The 26909-nt window shown below is 49.2% G+C and overlaps 1 protein-coding gene across 1 annotated transcript in view; it reads left to right on the forward strand.

Annotated features, from left to right (window-relative positions):
• The window catches only part of CYP4V2 (cytochrome P450 family 4 subfamily V member 2), a gene marked incomplete at its 3' end in the record, with an annotated part of 234682 nt that overhangs the window by 34458 nt on the left and 173315 nt on the right, over positions 1-26909 (forward strand). The window contains exon 3 of the mRNA XM_082243745.1: positions 14134-14219. Coding sequence (XP_082099871.1) covers positions 14134-14219 — 86 coding nt within the window. The remainder of the gene's footprint in view (positions 1-14133; positions 14220-26909) is intronic.

Genomic DNA, 26909 nt, shown 5'->3' on the forward strand with positions numbered 1-26909 from the left:
GCCCATAAGTGTATGTCCAGCAAAAACTTTTTTCTCTTTCGTTCATTGACATACACAGCTCCTGTCATTCTTGACCATTGGTTTAGGCTGCCCTCTACAGGAGTAGGACACTAGGCAGAAAAAACTTCTGGCTACACCCATGGGCTGTCCCAGGGGGTATACTCCCTATTCCTGCTATAGTCACCCAGTTTTTTCTGCTTAGTCAGGAGTAAGGACCTATTTCCTTGCTGGGATCTTTGGTCCTGGCAACATTTTTAGATAGAAAATATTTTCCTCCTGGATTTTTCCAGGTGAGATCTTCAATCAACTGCCAGACTGGGCAATGGGCTGGATAATCTAGATCCAGTGGTCACCCCAGTCTGGCCAGCGAGTGCGCGCAGGCCTCAGCTCCATGCTAGGTCCATGCTAGGCCGCGACATAGCCCCACTGGAGGGGGCTGGCCCTGTGAGTTAAACGTCTCACGAGGTCGCATACGTCCTGGCCTCAGCGTGAGTCGCAGCGTTCCTCCTGGCTGACAACCCCCCCCATTTCGATGGAGAGGAGGATCTGCCTGGAGAGGTGCCCACCTGGTTCCTGGTATGGTGAGTAGCTGTCCCCCCTCTACCCCTGGAGGGTTTTGGGGTGGACACGGGCCTCTCCTTGGGGACGGTCGGATCCCCGGGTTCCCCTCCTTCCCCAGGCACCCCCCCTTCCCAAGTCCCTCATCCTGTCCCCCCTCCACATAGGCTGGGGATGTATTCTTTTTTCTGGGTGATCTGGCCACTTTCCTGCGGTGGGGGCAGGGCACTAACTGAGGATGGGGGCTGGGGGGGGGTGTGCCACCAGCGACCGGACGATTGATTGAGCGGGGGGGGGGTTGTACCTGGTGGGGGCTCCTGCCAGGGCTCCCCATCCTGCGTTGATCTATCCTGAGGCCTGGTCCCTCAATTCTGGGTCCCTGTATGCCTCATGGTGCCGTGCGGGGCTGCCATTTCGTTGTAGCCTATGTGTTTCTATACACGCCGGCCATGTTTGTGTAGTCCGGCATCCATTTGTTTTGTGGTTTGCTAATATTAGATAGAGAATAGCAAATAGCAGCGGCCATGACAGCGGAGCCCTGTTGGCGGCGTTTTCGGCGGTGGGAGCCCCTCCTTATCTTCTGGTGCTGACTTCTGGAGGACTAGGTGGTGCTGCCAGCACAGCGGGGGTTGTCCCTTAGCAGTGTGTTACACTTTTTGTGTGGTCCCTCTGGTCACTCATGGAGTCCTTGGAGCATGTTTCCCCACCTGATCCCCTCTCTGAGTCTGCGGGGCCCTCAGGGTTCCAACCATCCATCCATGCACTGACGACAGTCCCTTTTGTCCTGGGTGGAGGCGGCTTGCGGGTGATGGGCTAGCAAACAGTGCCTTCGCCTTCCCCTGCTACATCTGTCTCATCAGATCCTGAATCTGATTCAGCCGCTGCGGTAGTGGGTCACCTTGCTGGGTCTGCGACCACACGCCTGTAATCCTCTGATAGTGAGGATGATTCCTCCACATCTGGGACCGCACACAAAAAGGCGCTGGTAGATGCACTGAGTGTATCTGTGCGCGGGTCCCTGAAAATGGAGGACGCAGCTGAAGCTGCAACGGAGGCGCAGATACCCTTTGGCGCTCACAAGCCATCCAGTGTTTCCTTTCCCCGCCTATTTTGACAGAATTGTCGCTAAAGAGTGAGAACGACCAAGGCGTCCCCGTGGGGTTCCTAAGCGCTTTACTAGGTGTTACCCCTATGAGGAGCTCCTCCTTAGGAAGTGGACTGTGCCATGGGTGGTAGATCCTCCGGTTTCCAGATTAGGCAGGGCAACCATGATTCGGGTGGAAGAGTCCCTGGCCTTTAAGGACCCGGAAGGCGGAGGCTGTGGCCCGCGTTATGTTTACCTTAGCTGGTTCGTCAATGAGGCTGGTATTTACCATTGCCCTAGTGTCGCAAACACTGACCGAGTGGGCTAAGCTCCTACTCCGTGACCTGGAGGGAGAAAGCTCCCTCCAGCCTTTGCTGTGCTGGCAGACCAGCTGACCCAGGGGCTGCAGTTTTTCTGTGATGCCTCTTTGAATGCAGCTCCCCTGATGGCTCACCTCTCTGTTTTGGCAGTGGTCCTTCAGCGTGTCTTTTGGCTCAAATGCTGGTCTGCGGGCCAGACTTCTAAAAAGGGAAACTGACCTTTCCTTGCAAGGAGGTAGCCTGTTTGGTGCTACCCTGGATGACATCATTAAAGGTCTCACAGGGGTGGAAGAATACCTTTCTTCCACAGGCCTACTAAGGGCAAGGACCATCATCGTAGAAGTGGGCCCTCCTTGGCTTATAACATTTTTTTCGTCTCTCAGGGTCGACTGACAAGGGCTCGAAGCCTTTCAGGGCCTCCTCTGGTGGATCCAAACGATCCTGGTCTGGCAAGCCGAGAGCGGTCTTCCCCAGACCTGCGGACAAGGCTCCTTCTGCATGAAGGTGTGCCTTCACCCGTATCGGGGGCGGGGGGGACGTCTTCGCTGGTTTCTGGACCCGTGAACTTCCCTGGTACAAGGCAAGTGGGTCCACAAAGTCATTCGGTCCGGCTACAAGATCGAGTTCCTTCAAGGGGTGTTTGTCCTGCTTCCAACTTCACAATGTTTTCAGGGTTTTTACTCAAACATGTTCACAGTCCCCAGGAAGCAGTGGCGTCGGCAGGGGGGGGCTGACCTGGGCTATAGCCCCGAGTGTGCTCCCCAAAAGCCCCGGGTCTCCTGTTGCTTTTTTAAAATGATTAGCCCCGAGTCCCAAAGCCTGGGTTTGGCCGAGAACTCGGGCTACATACCTCAGCAGTGTAAGATTTATAAAGCACATCCAATGATTGGTGGGCAATCCAGGGCAGCCGCAAGGAGAGTTAATGCAGCTGTCAAGTTTCAGCATTGATGTCGGGTGTGGGCGGGGCCGGTATGCCACGCCCACCTTCCTCCCCAGACAGCTTCTGTTTCTCTATGCACGGAACAATGGGGCGGAGCCCCGCATACCGGTCCCGCCCACACCCGAAATCAATGCTACTTGACAGCGGCAATCACTCTCCTTCCTTGCGGCTGCCCCAGATCGCCCACCAATCACTGGATGCAGTGGAGTAAAGGGCACTGTGTAAAGGGCAGGCAGTGGCAGCTCCTTCAGTGCGGGGACTAGCGGGGGCGGAGCCACGGCGGGAAGGGGGCGGAGCCTTGGCGGGAAGAAGGGGGCGGAGCCTCGGTGGGAAGAAGGGGGCGGAGCCTCGGCGGGAAGAAGGTGAGTGCCATTGCCCAAGTGTGTGTGCTGGGTAGTAGAGGGATGGGGAAGCTGCATATAGAGGAATTCATCTTTCTCTATTCTTTCTGCAGCTGCTGAATAACTGATTCTCCTCCTTTCCCTCCTGCAGGAAGAATAGGGAAAGATCAATTCATCTATATGCAGCTGCCCCATCCCCCTCCTATACAACTTATTTTGCTGGCTCACCAGTGCTCTTAACCCCCCCCCCTCCAGTGTTCTAATCCCCCCTCACTGCTCTTATCCCCCCCCTGCTCTTATTCCCCCCCCCTCGATGCTCTTATTCCCCCCCCTCGATGCTCTTATTCCCCCCCCCCTCTGTGCTCTTATTCCCCCCCCTCGGTGCTCTTATTCCCCCCCCCCTCGGTGCTCTTATTCCCCCCCCCCTCTGTGCTCTTATTCCCCCCCCCTCGGTGCTCTTATTCCCCCCCTCTGTGCTCTTATTCCCCCCCCTCGGTGCTCTTATTCCCCCCCCTCGGTGCTCTTATTCCCCCCCCTCGGTGCTCTTATTCCCCCCCCCCTGCGCTCTTATTCCCCCCCCTCTGCGCTCTTATTCCCCCCCTCGGTGCTCTTATTCCCCCCCCCCCCCCTCGGTGCTCTTATTCCCCCCCTCGGTGCTCTTATTCCCCCCCCCTCGGTGCTCTTATTCCCCCCCCCTCGGTGCTCTTATTCCCCCCCCCTCGGTGCTCTTATTCCCCCCCCCTCGGTGCTCTTATTCCCCCCCCCCTCGGTGCTCTTATTCCCCCCCCCTCGGTGCTCTTATTCCCCCCCCCCTCGGTGCTCTTATTCCCCCCCCCCTCGGTGCTCTTATTCCCCCCCCCCTCGGTGCTCTTATTCCCCCCCCCCTCGGTGCTCTTATTCCCCCCCCCCCTCGGTGCTCTTATTCCCCCCCCTCGGTGCTCTTATTCCCCCCCCCTCGGTGCTCTTATTCCCCCCCCTCGGTGCTTATTCCCCCCCCCCTCGGTGCTCTTATTCCCCCCCCTCGGTGCTCTTATTCCCCCCCCTCGGTGCTCTTATTCCCCCCCCCTCGGTGCTCTTATCCCCCCCCCCTCGGTGCACTTATCCCCGCCTCAGTGCTCTTAACCCCCCCACCCAGTGCACTGGACTGCCCCCTGTTCTTTAGCCCTCCCCCGGTGCTCTTCAGCTCCCCACTGTGCTTTTCATCTCCCTCCCCCCTATGCTCCCTGTCCCCCCCAGTGCTCTCCACCCCCTGCGCCTTCCAACCCCCCTGCAATGCTTTCCAAACCCCCTCTTAATACTCTCCAGTCCCCCACCCCCACCCCACCATGCCCTTCAGCTCCTCCAGTGCTCTCTGCTTCGCCTGTGCTCTCCGGCCCCCCTAGTGTCCTTCTATCTTCTATCATGTCCTCAGTCTCTGAGCATCTCTTGTATCATGTCTGCAGTCTCTGACCGTCTCTTGTATCATGTCTGCAGTCTCTGACCGTCTCTTGTATCATGTCTGCAGTCTCTGGCCATCTTCTGTTTAATGTCCTCAGTCTCTGACCATCTCCTGTATCATGTCCTCAGTCTCTGACCCTCTCCTGTTTAATGTCTGCAGTCTCTGACCATCTCCTGTATCATGTCTGCAGTCTCTGACCACCTCTTGTATCATGTCTGTAGTCTCTGACCATCTCCTGTACCATGTCTGCAGTCTCTGACCATCTCCTGTATCATGTCTGCAGTCTCTGACCATCTCCTGTACCATGTCTGCAGTCTCTGACCATCTCCTGTACCATGCCTGCAGTCTCTGACCATCTCCTGAACCATGTCTGCAGTCTCTGACAATCTTCTGTAACATGTCCTCAGTCTCTGGCCATCTTCTGTTTAATGTCCTCAGTCTCTGACCATCTCCTGTATCATGTCCTCAGTCTCTGACCATCTCCTGTATCATGTCTTCAGTCTCTGACCCTCTCCTGTTTAATGTCTGCAGTCTCTGACCGTCTCCTGTATCATGTCCGCAGTCTCTGACCGTCTCCTGTATCATGTCCTCAGTCTCTGACCCTCTCCTGTATCATGTCCTCAGTCTCTGACCCTCTCCTGTTTAATGTCTGCAGTCTCTGACCATCTCCTGTACCATGTCTTCAGTCTCTGACCATCTCCTGTACCATGTCCGCAGTCTCTAACCATCTCCTGTACCATGTCTGCAGTCTCTGACCATCTCCTGTACCATGTCTGCAGTCTCTGACCATCTCCTGTACCATGTCTTCAGTCTCTGACCATCTCCTGTACTATGTCTGCAGTCTCTGACCATCTCCTGTTCCATGTCTGCAGTCTCTGACCATCTCCTCTACCATGTCTGCAGTCTCTGACCATCTCCTCTACCATGTCTGCAGTCTCTGACCATCTCCTGTACCATGTCTTCAGTCTCTGACCATCTCCTGTACTATGTCTGCAGTCTCTGACCATCTCCTGAACTATGTCTGCAGTCTCTGACCATCTCCTGTACCATGTCTGCAGTCTCTGACCATCTCCTGTACCATGTCTGCAGTCTCTGACCATCTCCTGTACCATGTCTGCAGTCTCTGACCATCTCCTGTACCATGTCTTCAGTCTCTGACCATCTCCTGTACCATGTCTTCAGTCTCTGACCATCTCCTGTACCATGTCTTCAGTCTCTGACCATCTCCTGTACCATGTCTGCAGTCTCTGACCATCTCCTGTACTATGTCTGCAGTCTCTGGCCATCTCCTTTAGCAAGTCTCCAATCTCATACTCAAACTTAAACACATTGCTAATAGTATTAGCTATCTATTTATGCTGAAGGTAGGACTATGCAGGGGAGGGAGGCAGAGAGTGCAAAAGGGGGAACTGTGATTAGAGAGACGGAGGGCCACTGCAAGGGGCACTGTGATGGGGGGGGGGGGCTGTGAAATGTGTGCAATAAATATTCTTGAAAACATTACAAATTTTTGTGGGTGTTTTTACATTTTAAAGTTGGGGGGTGCCAGATATAGGATCCGCCCCGGGTGCCAAATGCTCTAGGTACGCCACTGACTGGATGTGCTGTATTACATTTTCTTTCTAAAAAACCCCAGTGAGTCGGCGCACAATGAAAGAGATCTCAGAAGAAACTCAGACCGAGTCAACCAATCGCAGCAAGACCTCCCAAACTAAAATAAGAAAGGGGTCTCACCATAAATATGTACCAATGTTTAAGAATGACCAAATAAATCTATAAGCAGCTAAAAAATCAACTGATTGAAGCAAACAACATATAAAATCCAACTCTTGTAGGCTGATCCGATTCCTTAAAAAAATTCTTAAAAAATCCTTAAAAAAATTCCTATATTTGCCTAGGATATATGAAGATAGGAAAATATATCCAACTTATAGACAACTCCCAATCTATATTAAAAGACGTGTATGATGCGAATCCTAAAATTGATCCAATTCCTTAACACTAATCATAAATAAGTAATCTAAATATCTGTTCCCAGTGGAATTATGGCTTCTTTTCCTAAAACAATATGAGATGAAAACAGGCTAAATAGTCGCGACAGCCGACTGGATCGCAATACTAGTTCGTAATTCACAAATATAGCCAATATTCTCACAAATGAATCAGTGATGATGCATGTGTACCCAAAGATCGTAAAGCTGTTGCAACTATTTAGCCTGTTTTCATCTCATATTGTTTTAGGAAAAGAAGCCATAATTCCACTGGGAACAGATATTTAGAGGGGGGCAGATATAGGGTGGTATGGAGAGGAGCGGAGTACAGGGAATCAGTCATGGGGTGGTATATTGAGTTGGTCTCACCTTTGCATCTGTAAACAGCTTCCACTTTTCTGGGAAGGCTTTCCACAAGATTTTGTATTGAGCTTGTGAGAACTTGTGCATTTTTGAGGTCAGGTACTGATGTTGGACAAGAAGACCTGGCTGTTTACATTTACGCCAAAGGAGTTTGATAGGATTGAGTTTAGGCTGCATTAATTTATGTTCCATCTGATGCCGGCAGTACTCCTCTCCATACCACCCCATGTCTGACCCCCTGTACTCCTCTCCATACCACCCCATGTCTGACCCCCTGTACTCCTCTCCATACCACCCCATGTCTGACCCCCTGTACTCCTCTCCATACCACCCCATGTCTGACCCCCTGTACTCCTCTCCATACCACCCCATGTCTGACCCCCTGTACTCCTCTCCATACCACCCCATGTCTGACCCCCTGTACTCCTCTCCATACCACCCCATGTCTGACCCCCTGTATTCCTCTTCATACCACCCCATGACTGAACCCCTGTACTTCTCTCCTCTCCATACCACCCCATGTCTGACCCCCTGTATTCCTCTTCATACCACCCCATGACTGAACCCCTGTACTTCTCTCCTCTCCATACCACCCCATGTCTGACCCCCCTGTACTCCGCTCCTCTCCATACCACCCTATATCTGCCCCCCTGTACTCCTCTCCATATCACCCCATGTCTGACCCCCTGTACTTCTCTGCTCTCCATACCACCCCATGACTGACCTCCTGTACTCCTCTCCTCTCCATACCACCCCATGTCTGACCCCCTGTACTCCTCTTCATACCACCCCATGTCTGACCCCCTGTACTCCTCTTCATACCACCCCATGTCTGACCCCCTGTACTCCTCTCCTCTCCATACCACCCCATGTCTGACCCCCTGTACTCCTCTCCTCTCCATACCACCCCATGACTGACCCCCTGTACTCCTCTCCTCTCCATACCACCCATGACTGACCCCCTGTACTCCTCTCCATACCACCCCATGTCTGACCCCCTGTACTCCTCTCCATACCACCCCATGTCTGACCCCCTGTACTCCTCTCCATACCACCCCATGTCTGACCCCCTGTATTCCTCTTCATACCACCCCATGACTGAACCCCTGTACTTCTCTCCTCTCCATACCACCCCATGTCTGACCCCCTGTACTCCGCTCCTCTCCATACCACCCTATATCTGCCCCCCTGTACTCCTCTCCATATCACCCCATGTCTGACCCCCTGTACTTCTCTGCTCTCCATACCACCCCATGACTGACCTCCTGTACTCCTCTCCTCTCCATACCACCCCATGTCTGACCCCCTGTACTCCTCTCCATACCACCCCATGTCTGACCCCCTGTACTCCTCTCCATACCACCCCATGTCTGACCCCCTGTACTCCTCTCCATACCACCCCATGTCTGACCCCCTGTACTCCTCTCCATACCACCCCATGTCTGACCCCCTGTACTCCTCTCCATACCACCCCATGTCTGACCCCCTGTACTCCTCTCCATACCACCCCATGACTGACCCCCTGTACTCCGCTCCTCTCCATACCACCCTATATCTGCCCCCCTGTACTCCTCTCCATACCACCCCATGTCTGACCCCCTGTATTCCTCTTCATACCACCCCATGACTGAACCCCTGTACTTCTCTCCTCTCCATACCACCCCATGTCTGACCCCCTGTATTCCTCTTCATACCACCCCATGACTGAACCCCTGTACTTCTCTCCTCTCCATACCACCCCATGTCTGACCCCCCTGTACTCCGCTCCTCTCCATACCACCCTATATCTGCCCCCCTGTACTCCTCTCCATATCACCCCATGTCTGACCCCCTGTACTTCTCTGCTCTCCATACCACCCCATGACTGACCTCCTGTACTCCTCTCCTCTCCATACCACCCCATGTCTGACCCCCTGTACTCCTCTTCATACCACCCCATGTCTGACCCCCTGTACTCCTCTTCATACCACCCCATGTCTGACCCCCTGTACTCCTCTCCTCTCCATACCACCCCATGTCTGACCCCCTGTACTCCTCTCCTCTCCATACCACCCCATGACTGACCCCCTGTACTCCTCTCCTCTCCATACCACCCATGACTGACCCCCTGTACTCCTCTCCATACCACCCCATGTCTGACCCCCTGTACTCCTCTCCATACCACCCCATGTCTGACCCCCTGTACTCCTCTCCATACCACCCCATGTCTGACCCCCTGTATTCCTCTTCATACCACCCCATGACTGAACCCCTGTACTTCTCTCCTCTCCATACCACCCCATGTCTGACCCCCTGTACTCCGCTCCTCTCCATACCACCCTATATCTGCCCCCCTGTACTCCTCTCCATATCACCCCATGTCTGACCCCCTGTACTTCTCTGCTCTCCATACCACCCCATGACTGACCTCCTGTACTCCTCTCCTCTCCATACCACCCCATGTCTGACCCCCTGTACTCCTCTTCATACCACCCCATGTCTGACCCCCTGTACTCCTCTTCATACCACCCCATGTCTGACCCCCTGTACTCCTCTCCTCTCCATACCACCCCATGTCTGACCCCCTGTACTCCTCTCCTCTCCATACCACCCCATGTCTGACCCCCTGTACTCCTCTCCTCTCCATACCACCCATGACTGACCCCCTGTACTCCTCTCCATACCACCCCATGTCTGACCCCCTGTACTCCTCTCCATACCAACCCATGTCTGACCCCCTGTACTCCTCTCCATACCACCCCATGTCTGACCCCCTGTACTCCTCTCCATACCACCCCATGTCTGACCCCCTGTACTCCTCTCCATACCACCCCATGTCTGACCCCCTGTATTCCTCTTCATACCACCCCATGACTGAACCCCTGTACTTCTCTCCTCTCCATACCACCCCATGACTGACCCCCTGTACTCCGCTCCTCTCCATACCACCCTATATCTGCCCCCCTGTACTCCTCTCCATATCACCCCATGTCTGACCCCCTGTACTTCTCTGCTCTCCATACCACCCCATGACTGACCTCCTGTACTCCTCTCCTCTCCATACCACCCCATGTCTGACCCCCTGTACTCCTCTTCATACCACCCCATGTCTGACCCCCTGTACTCCTCTTCATACCACCCCATGTCTGACCCCCTGTACTCCTCTTCATACCACCCCATGTCTGACCCCCTGTACTCCTCTCCTCTCCATACCACCCCATGTCTGACCCCCTGTACTCCTCTCCTCTCCATACCACCCCATGACTGACCCCCTGTACTCCTCTCCTCTCCATACCACCCATGACTGACCCCCTGTACTCCTCTCCATACCACCCCATGTCTGACCCCCTGTACTCCTCTCCATACCACCCCATGTCTGACCCCCTGTACTCCTCTCCATACCACCCCATGACTGACCTCCTGTACTCCTCTCCATACCACCCCATGTCTGACCCCCTGTACTCCTCTCCATACCACCCCATGACTGACCTCCTGTACTCCTCTCCATACCACCCCATGACTGACCTCCTGTACTCCTCTCCATACCACCCCATGACTGACCTCCTGTACTCCTCTCCATACCACCCCATGACTGACCTCCTGTACTCCTCTCCATACCAACCCATGTCTGACCCCCTGTACTCCTCTCCATACCACCCCATGACTGACCTCCTGTACTCCTCTCCATACCACCCCATGTCTGACCTCCTGTACTCCTCTCCATACCACCCCATGTCTGACCCCCTGTACTCCTCTCCATACCACCCCATGACTGACCTCCTGTACTCCTCTCCATACCACCCCATGACTGACCTCCTGTACTCCTCTCCATACCACCCCATGACTGACCTCCTGTACTCCTCTCCATACCACCCCATGACTGACCTCCTGTACTCCTCTCCATACCACCCCATGTCTGACCCCCTGTACTCCTCTCCTCTCCATACCACCCCATGACTGACCCCCTGTACTCCTCTCCATACCACCCCATGTCTGACTCCCTGTACTCCTCTTCTCTCCATACCACCCCATGACTGACCTCCTGTACTCCTCTCCATACCACCACATGACTGACCCCCTTTACTTCTCTCTTCTCCATACCACCCAATTTCTCACCCCCTGTACTCCTCTCCATACCACCCCTTGACTGACCCTTGACTGAGGGGGCCATTGGGTGGAGCTTGGGCGGTACTTACTTTTAAATATGGGAGGAGCTTGGGCGGGGCTTACTTTAAAATGTGGGAGGGGTTATCAAATTTATCTTCGGGCTGAAGCCCCTGGTCTTTTTCCCACCTAGCAACGCCCCTGCCAGGAAGGAAGGCAAGATGTGCCCAATCCTGGACCTCATGCACTAAACTTCTTTGTGTGGGTACAGAAGTTCAAAATGGAATCCATTCGAAAGGTGGTGGCATCCCTGCGTCATGTGGATTTCCTCGCCTCTATAGATATCAAGGATGTATAGATGTCAAGGATGCCTATCTTCACATTCCAATCTGTGCCAGTCACCAGGGTTTTTTCCGCTTTGGAGAGGAGTATTATCTTTTTTTGACATTACTCTTTGGTCTCTCCACCGCTCCTCGGGTCTTCACAAATGCTTTTGCTCCGGTGCTAGCCTTGCTACGCCAATGGGGGATTGCGTTACTGGGCTACAGGACGATCTCCTTCTGTGAGTGGAATCTCCCTCTGGTGGAGAACCTGGAGAATACAATATGAACTCTGTGGGAGTTCGGCTGGCAGTCTGCCCTGGTTCCGTCCACAAAGCTGGACTATTTGGGCCTGACTCTGGACTCAGCCGTAGCCAGAGTGCTCCTTCCTCTGGACAAACTCCAAAAATTGCAGGCTGCAATTCGCCTCGTGCTGTCCAACAAATGGTCCTCCCTGCAGACTTGCATGCGGGTGCGGGGCCTGATGGTATCTACCTTCGAGGCAGTTCCGTTTGTACAGTTCCATACGAGGTCCCTGCAAAGGAAGATTCTGACCAAATGGGACAAGATTCCGCAGTCTCTGGAAATCAGATCCAGCTGAGTCAGGGAACCAAGGAGTCCCTGATATGGTGGCTTCTAGCTCCGATGCTTCGGCTGGGAAAATCCTTCCTCCCCTTGTATTGGACAGTGGTCACCACGGATACCAGCCTGTTTGGCTGGGGAGGTGTCCTTGGCAAGTATTCTGCTCAAAGGATCTGGACGATGGAAGAGTCCAGACTATTGATCAATGTCCTGGAACTCCCAGCGATCAGACTGTGTCTGGATCATTGGTCGGATCGTCTTCAGGGAAGCCCAGTGCGCCGGGGCTTATGTCAATCACCAAGGGAGCACAAGAAGTACCCTGGCAGCTCTGGAGGTAGCCGGCATTCTAAGGTGGGCAGAACGGTTCGTTCCAGCCCTCTCCGCCGTACACATCCCGGGGTGGAAAATTGGCAGGCGGATTACCTTAGTCGGCAGGCGTTGGACCAAGGGGAGTGGTCTCCTCATCCGGAGGTGTTTCATCAGCTGTGTCTCCAGTGGGGTACCCCCCGAGGTGGATCTGTTGGCGACTTGACTCAACAGAAAGGTGCAGAGGTTTTTGGCTTGATCACGGGATCCTCTGGCAGATGCCACAGACACGCTGGTGGCCCCATGGAGTCAGTATCATCTAATTTACGCCTTCCCTCCTCTCAAGCTTCTGCCCAGACTCCTATGCAGGATCGAGGCAGAAGGGATTCCGATAATCTTAGTGGCACCGAACTGGCCTCGCCGGGCCTGGTACGCCGATTTAATGCGGCTGGTCGCCGACGTTCCTTGGAAGCTTTCTATCAGGGAGGATCTGCTGTCCAAAGGACCGATCTTCCATCCTGTTTTACAGTCGCTGGCTTTGATGGCTTGGCTGAAGCAGAAATACAAGATTCATTTAAGTGTACTGCTTAATTAACGTGGAAGTAAATGCCCACATGCCAAAATCCACTAACAGGCAGGGTTTTTATAAACGAAGAGACCATAAAGGTCTCTTCTGTCATAAATGTCCCCCCCCCCCCCTGCCTCTCAGCAGTATTGTGATCTTGGCTGCGCATGTGCAGCTCAGACCGCATTTTCGGCACCCTCGGTATGCCGAGGCGAAGTGACCTTTTGTGTGCTTGCGCAGGAGTGACGTCACCACAGGCCGCCCAATCAAGTGGCCGATGCTGATTCAGAAACCGGAAATAAGACTGGGTTAACATGGAACCCGCTGGGATTGGAGTAGCAGTGGCAGCCCAGCGCTGGAGGGCTCCATTTGTAGGTAAGTCTCTCATATTGTACTACCATGCAGTGCATACTAGTACATTATGATTTAAACCTGCAGGGTGGCATTTCTTTACTATTCACAAATTACTTTACTACTGCTTTAAACACAATTAAAGTGAAATTTAACCTAAAAAGAAAAATATAACATATTACAGCTTACAAATTCTTAGATGCATTGGCTGCATTCGTTTTCTTTTTTTTTGGTATTTATTTCTTTATTTTTACCTGGTAATTCAGCCTGTAAATTTGTTATTTTTTTCCTTCCTTTAATAGAACAAGCTGTCCAGTGGCAGTTGGAGGGCTGGAACAAACCATTTACACTGGCAGGGGTGCTGACAAAGTTCTACTTTAATTCATTTATGTAAAACCTTTATACCAAAAAAAAAAATCTTTGCTGCAACTGCTTAAAAAGTGTTAGCTGCTTGTGTATCTAACACTACTCTTACTAGATTGATAGTACTGCTATCCAAAGGTGGCTCCATTACTCCTCTATCCAGAGTGGAGACACCCTAAGAAAGGAAGTGTGTAACTGGCTGGATTACTAGGTAAAAATAAAGGATTACATATTGAGCTTAATACAACCCTTTTAGAGGTTGTCCATAAAGAATCTTCACCTTTTGAGCCTTGGTAAACTAATGAAGTATTCCAGCAGGCAATGTAGAAGCTTGGGGGGGGGGGGGGGGCTTGAACCAGGCCCCCTTTGTTTAGTGGGGACATTAACTTCTCATTTTGTACTAAACTATTAAATGTAATTATATTAATATAGATGCTCCATTATGTACCTTGTATCCCAAGTAATGAAGTGATGGAAAAGGTTGTGATGAAGCATTCTGTTGCTTAACTGTGTTTTTCTACTTTGCAGCCTATACTTAGCACCTCAAAACACATGGACAAGTCCTTTGCATATAAATTTCTTCATCCTTGGCTTGGATTGGGACTGTTAACAAGGTATGTATATAAGACTATTACCAAGTATACATTTTGTCTATATTTTCCATTCTCTAGTGTTAGCATGACTTATTCCCATGGATCGTTAAAATCATAACTATTCTTCATTTGCATAAAAGAGGTAACATGCTATAATTACAGTGACAAGCATACACCGATTATAAATATACCCTCCATAGCCCTACTATAGGGAAAACAGAAAAGCAAAGTACTTTACTGCATTTACTAAACACACTGAACTATCCAGAGTATTGTTTTACTGAACAAATGTATGTATACCTAAATCCTTTTTTCAACTTAGCTTTCCTAACAAACCATGCAGGTGCAAACAATATAAGGTTCCTTTTCTATTCCTTTAGGTAGCTTTCTCTCATGGAATACAAGGGAATATCTAACACTAAGGGCTGGTTCACACTTGTGCGATGCGGGAAGGCTGTGAATTTGCAGCCTGTTCCCGCATCGCATCCGCACATCTGGCAGTTCACACTGCCATATGCAAAACGCAGGGGGTGTCAATTAAATGTTAACGACACCCCCAGTTTGATCGCATATCGCAGTGTGAACTGACAGTTTGCACAGGATCGGATCGCACAAGTGTGAACCACTGTGCGATCCGATCCTGATGCGGCTGAAAAAAATGCCTCCTGTGCGTCTTTGGTGCGGGTGCAGTGCGAATTTCAGCCATACAAAGTGTATGGCTGAATTCGCATCCGCACAGGAGATCGCATGTAATGAAGGAGCAGTGCGCTTCGAATTACATGCGATCTCCGCAGCAGCACATATGTGAACCGGCAGTTAGGGAATCTCCAAATGGGGACAACTGATCCCTTGACTTGGGATTTCCATTCACTTTGAATACATTTCTTCTTTTTACTGCTTATATGATAGAAATCAAAGTAGGAAAAAGAAGAGTAATATTCTGTATAATATTTCTTCATCTAGCAATCAGGTTCATACCAACTGAAGAGATCCACCTTAAAGCGGAGTTCCACCCTCAGAATAATTTTTTTAACAAAAATAGCCCATCAATATTAATACATCTCGCTTGACAAAACCGCTATTTGCATATTTATGAGTTGAACAGTGTATTTGTTTAGTGAAAATCTTACTTTTAAAACTGCTGCCTGTGCGTTGTCATCTTTACTAAGGGCATCTGAAGCCGCAGTGTAAGACTTAGTGACCCTCTTCCTGCTTGCTGTTCATTCTGGCTACCCAGAATGCAGCAGGAAATCCCACACATGGGCAGTACTATGCTTTAGGCATAGTACAGGTTGCTATAGAGATGTCGGCTCTGGAGGAAGTTGCCGCCTTATATATCTCTTCCCCTCCTCCCGGAAGACACGAGAGAGAGAGAGAGAGTCAGATAGAAACACACTGCCAGCAATTATGGTTAAGAAAGCTCTTGTCTGGCTGATGGGGAACTTTAATGTAACGGATGGATGGCAGCACTATGAATGGGGGCAGCATGGTTATTGTGGCAGCAACGCTGTGATGGCACCCTTTGATTTGGGGCAGCATTGTGAAAGTATGGCTGGATTGATGTAACACAGTGATGGGGGCAGGACAGTGATGGGGTCTGCAATGTGCATTGATGGATGGATGTCACACTGTTATGGGGTCAGCACTGTTGATGGATGGATGGATGCATGTCACACTGTTATGGGGTCAGCACTGTGATGGGGTAAGCACTGTTGATAGATGGATGTCACACTGTAATGGGGTCAGCTCTGTGCATGCATGGATGGATGCATTTCACACTGTTATGGGGTTTAGCACTTTGCATGGATGGATGGATGCATGTCACACTGTGATGGGGTCAGCACTGTTGATGGATGGATGTCACACTGTAATGGGGTCAGCACAGTGTGTGTGTGTGTGTGTGTGTAATATTTTTATTTTTATTCTAATATAGAGAGAGATTTTCAAGATATTAATTATTTGATAGCGTATTAAAAATGATGTAAGTTGAGCTACTATGGCTGTCATTCAAAATCTGTAATTTTTAAAAAGTATATTAACCGCTTGCCGACCGCCGCAAGTAGATTTACTGCGGCGGTCAGCCCCTGCCAGGCAGAGTGACGTTAATTAACGTCACTAGCCTGGGAGGGTCTTGGGAGCGAGCGCGCGCCCGCGGAGGCGAGCTCCCGCTCCCGCGCGGTTACGGACCCCCCCGCGCGTGTGACCAGCGGACCCGATGTCCGCCGGCCACTCGGCGATCGTCGGGGGAGAGGGAGAATGTCAGGCAGCTTGTGTAAACAAGCTGCCTGTCATTCTCCTCGCTGTAAAGACACTGATCACACGGATCTAGTATGTAGATCCGTTGATCAGTGTCCTTACAGCTAGAGCCACAGCCAATCACAGTAGAAACCACGCCCCTAGGGACACACACAGCCCCTCCCTCCCAAATAATGTTAACCCCTTCACTGCCAGTGTATTTTTACAGTAACAGTGCATATGTATAGCACTGATTACTGCAGTAATGTCACTGGTAACCCCAAAAGTGTCAAAAATGTCAGTCAAGGGTCCGATCTGTCCGCCGCAATGTCGCAGTACCGCAAAAAAAATCGCAGATCGCCGCCATTACGCGTTAAAAAAAAAAACAACAAAAATGACAAAAATCTTTCCCTTTGTTAGTAAACGCAATAACTTTTGCGCAAACCAATCAAAATACGCTTTTTGCGATTTTTTTTACCAAACATAGGTAGGATAAAACAAATTGGCCAAAAATTTTAAAAAATTTTGATTTTTACATTTTTTTTGGGGGGAATTTCATATAAAAAAATGTAAAACATATTGCTATTTTTGCAAAATTGTCGCTCTTTTTTTGTTTATAGCGCGTGATCAAAAAATCGCACAGGTGATCAAATACCACCAAAAGAAAGCTCTGTTTGTGGGAAAAAAAGGACGTCAAATTCGTTTAGGTACAGCGTCGCACGACCGCGCAATTGTCCGTTAAAGTCACGCAGTGCCGAATCGCAAAATACCCCCTGGTCTTTTAGCAGGAAAATCCTCCGGGGCTTAAGTGGTTAAAAGTGTATATTTAAAAAAATTGCAATGAAAGTGCCCCCATCAGAGTTGCCCTCTAATTGCACGGACAAAAATGTTGCCATCACATTGCCCTAAAAAGAATATCACCCACCACATTTCACCAATAATAATGCCCACATCACAGGTCTGCTTTCACAATGCTGCCATCACATTTCCCCCATCACAGTGCTGCTATGATATTGCCCACCATCACAGTGCGACATACACCCACCCACCCACAGTGATGCCACCAATAGCAGTGCCATCACATCGCTACCCCCTTTACATTGTGCCCCTTTACATTGTGTCCCCGTGCGGTGAGAGTGCCCCTTTAATGTGCCCCTGTGTGGTGAGAGTGCCCCTTTACATTGCGTCCCCTTTGCGGTGAGAGTGCCCCTTTAATTTGTCCCCTGTGCGGTGAGAGTGCCCCTTTAATGTGCCCCCTGTGCGGTGAGAGTGCCCCTTTAATGTGCCCCCTGTGCAGTGAGAGTGCCCCTTTAATGTGCCCCTGTGTGGTGAGAGTGCCCCTTTACATTGTGTCCCCTGTGCGGTGAGAGTGCCCCTTTAATTTGTCCCCTGTGCGGTGAGAGTGCCCCTTTAATGTGCCCCGAGCTGTGTGACTGCTTAGCAATCAGATTATATTCCTCCATTTCTCACTATGATAAACACAGAAGAAAAAGCCGTTCTGTCCCCATAGATAGTGCAGAGAGCGAGGCTGAATCTGACATTACATTCTCTCCTCTCTGCTCTCTGACTATCCTTGGATAATACATCCGACACACTGCCCCGCCCCACCCTGCCTCCCCCCCGCCTCCTCTCAGTGAGTTCTACGGATGTAATGCTTTCAGTCACTGAGAGGAGGCGGGGCGGAGGCGGGGCAAAGCACGGACTGAATGTAATACATCCCTTAGCACTGGAAATCACACGAGATTTCGTCACTAGGCAAATTGCAAGGGCCGCTGGGATACAATGTCCCAGGAGCCCTTGCGAATCGCCGAGTGACGTAATCGCCGAAAGCATCAGGACCAGGAAGTGCAGATGAATACAGAAGATAAAAGGTATTTCCTTAAAAAAAAAAAAAAAATTGTTTACATTGGTATTAGCATACTTAAAGGGGATTGCATACAGCTCAACTTGCAAAAATGGGTGGAACTCCACTTTAAGGCCTTGTGCACACTTAAAGCTCAAAACAGCTGTTTCACAGACATTTGACGTCTTCTTTTCTGCCTTTAAAGCCCCTCCATGTTACCCTATGCGTCTATGCACACTATAGGCAGTTGCAGGAATTCAGAATCCATCACTTGTGTGTTCAAGAAAGGGGTGTTTTGGCAGAAAAAATGCATGTTTAAGCGCTTGAGCATTTTTCATTTCAGTGGCCTCAGTAAATTAAAGCCAGAAAATTAGGTCCTGCTAGATCACTTCAAGCTGGCCCCTTTTGCAGGTACTGTTATGTAAAACATTAAAAATACATGTCTATACTGTGTAAACCCAGTAATCTCACGCACATTCTCAGTTCCTCTCCATTTTAGGCACTGCTGAATTTGTAGAGGCCGATCTGCTGACAGTCTTAAAGCGGAGTTCCAGCCTTTTCACTCACCTTTCCCACGGTCCAGCGATGCGGCCGCTCGAAGCCTCAATCCTCTTCCCTCTGGTCTCGGCTGCGCCGGCATCACTGGTGTGGGCACCCGGCTGTGACAGTTTGCGGCCTCACAGCCGGGTACGCACTGCGCATGCGCGAGTTGCGCTGCGCGTCTTGATTGGCCGGCAATCTTCTGGGACCTCTGACATGTCCCAGAAGATTGCAGGGATGGAGGGGGAGAGGAGAACTTCCGTTCAGGGCACTGCGGCACTCCGAGCGGAAGTGGTAGCGGGTACCTCTCAAAACTAGGTACCCGCTCCGCCCCCCCCCCCCCCCCCAAAAACAAATGACATGCCAAATGTGGCATGTCAGGGGGTTATTACTACCTAAAACGGTAGTGGAACCGTTTTGGGTGGAACTCCGCTTTAAAGTTAAATTAAACCCTCCTATCCTTTACAGTCAAGGAAGCTGCTTCTGTTTGATTTGCAACTGCCATGGTGCTGCACATGTGATCAGTTATGACACCAGCCATTTGATGGTTTGGCACTTTGGTTGAGGACACAAGCAAATGTGTAACTTAGCAATCCCAGCATTCCAGGAATGTAGCGTTTTTTTTAAACCAATAAATCGGTTTTGTTCTGCTTTATGATTTACTGCTGTTTAGGGGCTCTGGGCTTCGACAAAATGGCCTCCATCAAGAAAAAACGGCAGCAATGCTGGAGGCAATTTACAGCACACACTAATTTTGGTAGCATAATTATTAATGTGGATTGTGTGGTCCTTGCTAAAGAACATTATTTTTTATGGGTAAAGTTCGACTTTAATATTCTGGCCAGTGAAATTAATAAACTCCCAAGCGCTTGACAAGGCCTAAATGGGTTTGCAAAAGTGCTGCTTTGGTACTTTTCTGAAGCGGCTTTTCTCCTGCTCAGGAAAAACATTTACAAAAGCCCCAGTGTACATGGGGGGGCCCTAAATCTTGAGCTATATTTCTATCTAAGGGACTATTTACTCTACATGTCGGTGTGTGTTGAAGAAGCATCATTGGCGCAGTTTCCAACAAAACTGATTATTCGTAAAAATGTCTTTCAAAACTTTTTTTTGTTTGTTTGTTCTTTAGTGGAGTCATGAAGGGTATACCTGTTTTCTGGCAGAAATTATGATTGCTCCTATTAAAACGTTTGTTACTCTAACACTCCAAATTCTTCATATGTGCCCCCTGTACTATGTACTTGTATGAGAAGGTATCCTATTCTCTTTGCATTGCTTTCTTTTTGTGAAATCCTTGGTGTTCCTGCCAGTTCCTCTGCTCTCCTATTAAAAACTGACCACACTAAACAGAAGAGCACATTGTGGTCAGTTCTCTAGCTTCGCAAGGAACTCAGTGTAATCTCCTCCAATGATCAGACTTGTGTTGACACACCCTGTTGCACAGCTTTTCACTGGTAAGCTCAGCGTGCTGCTGCTCCTCCCCCCAGCTCTTATGCAGCTGAGAACAGAGGGATAAATGTGATAATTTATTTAAAAAAAAAAGGGACAAAAGGTATTTATCATTTTGTTTTATATTTATACAAAAATGTTTTGCCTTTCATTTCTATTTTAAACTGAAAGGGTTGTTTTATGAGGTGATTGTTTACAAATACTTTAATTCCACCTACTGCTTTTTTTCTCATATACAGTGGCTTGCGAAAGTATTCGGCCCCCTTGAACTTTGCGACCTTTTGCCACATTTCAGGCTTCAAACATAAAGATATAAAACTGTAATTTTTTGTGAAGAATCAACAACAAGTGGCACACAATCATGAAGTGGAACGAAGTGTATTGGATATTTCAAACTTTGTTATCAAATAAAAAACTGAAAAATTGGGCGTGCAAAATTATTCAGCCCCTTTACTTTCAGTGCAGCAAACTCTCTCCAGAAGTTCAGTGAGGATCTCTGAATGATCCAATGTTGACCTAAATGACTAATTATGATAAATAGAATCCACCTGTGTGTAATCAAGTCTCCATATAAATGCACCTGCACTGTGATAGTCCGTTTAAAGCGCAGAGAGCATCATGAAGAACAAGGAACACATCAGGCAGGTCCGAGATACTGCTGTGGAGAAGTTTAAAGCCGGATTTTGATACAAAAAGATTTCCCAAGTTTTAAACATCCCAAGGAGCACTGTGCAAGCGATAATATTGAAATGGAAGGAGAATCAGACGACTGCAAATCAACAAAGACCTGGCCGTCCCTCTAAACTTTCAGCTCATACAAGGAGAAGACTGATCAGAGATGAAGCCAAGAGGCCCATGATCACTCTGGATGAACTGCAGAGATCTACAGCTGAGGTGGGAGACTCTGTCCATAGGACAACAATCAGTCGTATACTGCACAAATCTGGCCTTTATGGAAGAGTGACAAGAAGAAAGCCATTTCTTAAAGATATCCATAAAAAGTGTTGTTTAAAGTTTGCCACAAGCCACCTGGGAGACACACCAAACATGTGGAAGAAGGTGCCCTGGTCAGATGAAACCAAAATCTAACATTTTGGCAACAATGCAAAACGTTATTTTTGGCGTAAAAGCAACACAGCTCATCACCCTGAACACACCATCCCCACTGTCAAACATGGGTGGTTGCAGCATCATGGTTTGGGCCTGCTTTTCTTCAGCAGGGACAGGGAAGATGGTTAAAATTGATGGGAAGATGGATGGAGCCAAATACAGGACTATTCTGGAAGAAAACCTGATGGAGTCTGCAAAAGACCTGAGACTGGGACGGAGATTTGTCTTCCTTTAACAAATCTTTTTATTTGGTTTTCAAGAAAAATAAACAAGGTAAACATGAACACGAATATACAGATATTAATATCACAGAAAAAGGAATATCAATGCAGTATTGCAAACATGTATGGCATTTGGCCACCGGAATGGCCCAAAAAGAGAGAACATCTTACTTACGAAATCATCTCTAGCGATCACTCTAATATTACAGTTATTTAAAGCTCACAGTTGCACACCTGCCTGGGAGAGGAGAGGAGAGGAGGGGGGAACACATGTCCCGGTCCCACATCAATGGGAACGATTATAGCTTTTATCACTGTGGGGTGAGCGCCCCAAACAGGGAACATGCTGTGCCACCCGTCTAGGACATGTGCCCCGTCCCACCCGGGCCTCCCCATCACACCGCCAATTACCAACTAGATCCAGCGGGGACTTCACTTTTTAATAAATTCGTTCCAGATAGACCACCTGGCCTGAAACTGTCACATCTTAAATTCAGTGAAAGCCAGAGTTTTTTCATATATATATAGGATTCTCCCACCAGTTGGATGACTTCCCTCTGAGAAGGGACTTCATTATTTTTCCACTTACGAGCTATGGATAGTCTAGCGGCAAAGAGAATATTCTAGACCACCGTCCTGAACTGGGGAGGGTAGCTATCTATGTTGATACCCAGAATGGCCTGCTCCACTGTCACTTTGTTAAGTATCCCCGTTACCTTTGCTATAAGTTTGGATACAGAGGACCAGAAGCCTCTCAAAGACACACAGGTCCATAGTACATGTAGCAGGGTGCCCACTTGCCCGCACTGCCTCCAACAGAGATTAGACGCCCCCTGACAGAACTTGGCAATAGTGTACGGTGTTTTATACCATCTGAGGTGAATTTTCTGGAGCCCTTCCCTAAAGTTAGAGCATCTAGTATGTGCATAGGTGAGTTTGAAGGAACTCAGCCATTGCTCTATTGTGAACTCCTGTCTGAGGTCGCCCTCCCACTTGTGATGGTAGGCGTTCTTCCTAAACGATTTTTTATCATGAAGAGCGGTATAGAACGTGCCTATACCTTTCAGGTGTTTGTTAGTCCCGAAACACAAGGAATGGACCTGTGCAGGTATGGAAATGCTCGTCTTAGCTAGGGCAGAGATCAAATGGGAAACTCGGAGAAAGGTGAGATACTCCCTGGCGAAGGAGGGGAACCTATCACACCAATCCTTAAAGGAGAAACCCACAGGGGTTCGTGCGATGTCTCGGATCGAGTGTAGGCCAAATGAGGACCAATGTGCTAGGTTTAAGTTCGGGGAGAGGAATGAGAGAACCGTCAGAGGGACAGGAACATCCATTCCCTGACTCACCGTATTGCTATGGGCGAAAAAGTATTGCCACGCATGAATCGTGGCTAATACCGTCGGATGTGCTACTGAATACGTGTTGTTAGATATAGGAATACTGAGTATAAGATCGGCCAGCGATCCAGGTGTCACCGCCGACTGCTCTATCTGGCTCCAGCTAGGCTCTCGATTTGGTTTTAACAATTGGAGAGATTGAGTAACGATAGCCGCCATATGGTAATCCCTTACATCCGGAACACCCATTCCCCCTACTCGGGGGTGCCTAACTAGGTGTTTGTGCGAACAGCGGGATCTTTTTCCGGCCCACAGAAATCTGGAGACCAGGGACTGTACCGTGCGATAATATGACAAAGGGATCTTAATTGGAAGCGCCCTGAATAAATATAGGAGTTTCGGGAATGTCAGCATTTTAAACGCTGCATTCCTACCTGACCAGGAGAGAAAATGTTTACCATATTTATTGAGATCGCCCGTTAGGGTGGCAAGGAACGCTGTGAAGTTCGCCTTAAACAGATCTTTCATGCTACTGGTTAGTTTGATCCCCAGGTAGTCGATATGACCCTTTTCCCATTGAAAGGGCACCAAGTGTTGGATCGCCTGTTGTAATTTGTCATTGGTTGCCACCCCTAACATGTGTGACTTGGTATCATTTACCTTGTAGTACGAGATAGAGTGGAATTCCTGTAGGACTTCCTGAGCTGCTGTCAGCGACGTTAAAGGAGAAGCCATGGACAAGATAACATCGTCCGCGAACAATGATATCTTATTAGGGACAACCTTGATATCTAACCCCCTAATTCCCAGATGACTTCTAATGCGTTCAGCCAAGGGTTCCATCAGGAGGGCGAACACCAATGGGGAAAGTGGGCATCCCTGTCTGGTCCCATTAGTAATGTCAAATTTCCTGGAGAACAGACCCTCTGTGTAGACATATGCTGAGGGTCTAGTATATAGAGCCATGACCGCGTCCAAAATCCTACCCCCCATGCCAAAACGTTGCAGGACCTTATGCAAATATCCCCAATGTATCCTGTCAAAAGCCTTTTCGGCGTCAAGGGACAGGAATACAGTGGGCGTTTGAGTGGATTCGGCATGGTGGATAAGATTCAGGAGGCGCCTCGTGGCATCTGTGGCTTGACGACCCACGACAAAGCCCACCTGGTCTTGTTTTACAAGGGCAGGCAGGAACCCAGATAGTCGGTTAGCCAATATTTTTGCATAGACCTTCAGATCCACGTTTAATAAAGATATGGGCCTGAAGTTCTTTGCGCAGTCCGGGGCTTTCCCCGGCTTCGGTAATGTGATCACAGTAGCCTCCAGCATCTCTGAAGGAAAGGAGGCAGACGAGGCAGCCCTGCGGAACACCCCCCGGAGCTTCGGAGTCAAAATTTGCACGAATTGTCTATAATATTCTGAGGAGAACCCGTCGGGGCCGGGGGCTTTATTGAGGGGTAGTGATAGGATTGCTTTGGATATCTCTGCCTCAGAAATAGGAAGGTTCAACTCAATTAAATCCGCAGAACTCAATTTGGGTGAGGAGATAGACGCTAAAAAGCCATCTATGTCCTCCGAGGACGGTTGGGGAGTGGTCAGGTCGTCCTTCAAGTTATAGAGGGACCCTTAGTAGTGGCTAAATGCGTCCGCAATGTCCTTGGGGTTGGTCAAAGACACTCCAGTGGAGTGGTGAGTCAGTTTAGAGATCCGCTGTCGGGCACGTTCGTCCTTTAAGTGGTTAGCTAATAGTTTGCCAGCCTTGTTCCCATGAACAAAAAAGTTAGCTTTAAGTCTACGGACATGAGCCTGATGTTGTCCAAGCAAAAGCAGGCGTAATTCATTTTGGGCGTGGGATAATTGGTCAATAATGTGTGGGAGTGGGGCACGCTTGTTAACAGTTTCCAAATGTTGGATTTTTGCCAAGAGGTCCTCTCATCTGCTGCCTCCCCTGCCTCCGCTTAGCTGCACTTTTAGACATGAGAAAACCACGCATAAATGCCTTATGAGCGTTCCAAATTATGAATGGGTATGTATCCCCAGTGTCATTTATACGGAAGAATTCCTCCAGGGCCACACGGACCTCAGAGGAAGTCCCCGGGTCACATAAAATGTTAATATCATTTTTCCATCTGTTGGCTCTAGTAGTGCATGCCTGGGGGCCAATAGTCACTGAGACTGGTGCGTGGTCTGACCACGTAATTTGGCCAATGGCCGAGTCCACCACTTTCTGAAGCAAAAACTTGTCCGTTAAGATCATATCAATCCTGGAGTAGGAGGAACGCACTTTAGAAAAAAAGGAGAAGTCCCTCTCCGTAGAGTGGTGACACCTCCAAACGTCCTGAAGGTCTGAGGATCTTAGTAAGTAAGAAAGGTCCGGTCTGCGGGAGTGTATCGGGTTATCCCTGGAAACATCCTGGCAAATGTTGGCAACCATATTCAGGTCCCCTCAAGGAGTATGAAGCCCTTGAGGACAGGTTTAATGCGTTTCCACAATTTTGTCATGTAGGAGCTTTGGTTTGTATTCGGGGCATATACATTGAGAATAGAGTAGGCTACATTGTTAATTTCGCATGTTAAGAGAAGAAAGCGGCCATCTGGGTCAGACTGATGGGATACGTATTTGAATACCACAGTGTCTTTGATAAGGATGGCCACTCCCCCCTTTTTCCTGGGGCCGTTGGCATAGTAGGCATGTGGGAATTGCTTAGCCGTAAGTAGAGGGTGTGCTGCATCACAGAAATGGGTTTCTTGTAACAGTACGATATCACATTTTTGCGATTTGAGTTCTCTCCATAGCATATGTCTCTTGAACGGACTGTTAAGACCGCGGACGTTCAGAGAAGTCAGCTTAAAAGCCATGTTGGAAGGGGGTAATGTAAACTCCTCGGTAGGGAGGATCAGAGCAAAGAAGGGAGAGAAAAAGAACAATAAAAAGAAAAAAAACGAAAAAAAAAACACCAAAATGAAATAGAAACAATGGTTCCTACCCCAGTCCGTTCGTATATTGAGGGTCCCAAAAGCTGGATACTCGAAGTCTCTACGTGGATGATTCTGTGGAGGAGCGCCAACTGATGAATTCCTCAGGTGAGATCACTGGTGACAGTTTGCTTGAGACAGGGCAGGAAAAAAATGTAAACTGACAAAACAAACCGGAGAGAAGAACAAAAATAAAACACACAAAGCTAGAGGCGCAAAGAACAGATAGCGCCTTTTGGTAAAAATTAGACGATAACCTAATGGAAATCTGAGCAGACTAGAATTCTGCTAACTTGGGGCAACTAGAAAACACTCTTCAAACAGCCGAACAGAACTGCCGGATATTGTAGGATAGACATGTGGTGTATATGGAGGGTCAACTCCTATGTAAGCTCTTGGGGCACATTTGGGGATCACTCATTTTTCAATCAGACAGAGAATGATCTGCCCCCCGAGGGATGGGTTGATTTTCCGGGTCATCAGAGTCCAGAATGCCCCATTGGCGGAGCAGGTTAAGTCCATATTCCAGAGTCGCTATTTTAAATTCCTTGTCCCCTTTTGTAACTAGGAGAGTTGCCGGGTAGTTCCAGCGGTACTGGATATGATGGTTTCTTAAAGGCTTCGTTATGGTCATTAAATTCCTTCTACGGTTCATAGTATGTGCGGACAGGTCTGCAAAGAAGGATAAGCCTTGCACGCTGTCCGGGAGATCCACAGCCTTTCTCATCCGAGCCATCAGTCTCTCTTTTACAGTGTAAAAATGAATCCTAGCGATGGCATCTCTGGGGTACTTATCAGGTATATGTTTAGGTTTAGGTAACCTATGGATTCTGTCTATTGCTAGATCAGAGGTGGCTGTATTCGGTAGCAACTCCTGCGTGATAGAGGTGAGGTAGTTTGCTATCTCTTGGGGCTTAACCGATTCAGGTATACCTCTTATCTTGACGTTGTTCCGTCTGGAACGATCTTCAAGATCTGCAACTTTGGATTTAAGCCA

The sequence above is a fragment of the Pelophylax lessonae genome (assembly GCF_965119305.1).
Source record: "Pelophylax lessonae genome assembly, chromosome: 1".
Classification (NCBI taxonomy): domain Eukaryota; kingdom Metazoa; phylum Chordata; class Amphibia; order Anura; family Ranidae; genus Pelophylax; species Pelophylax lessonae.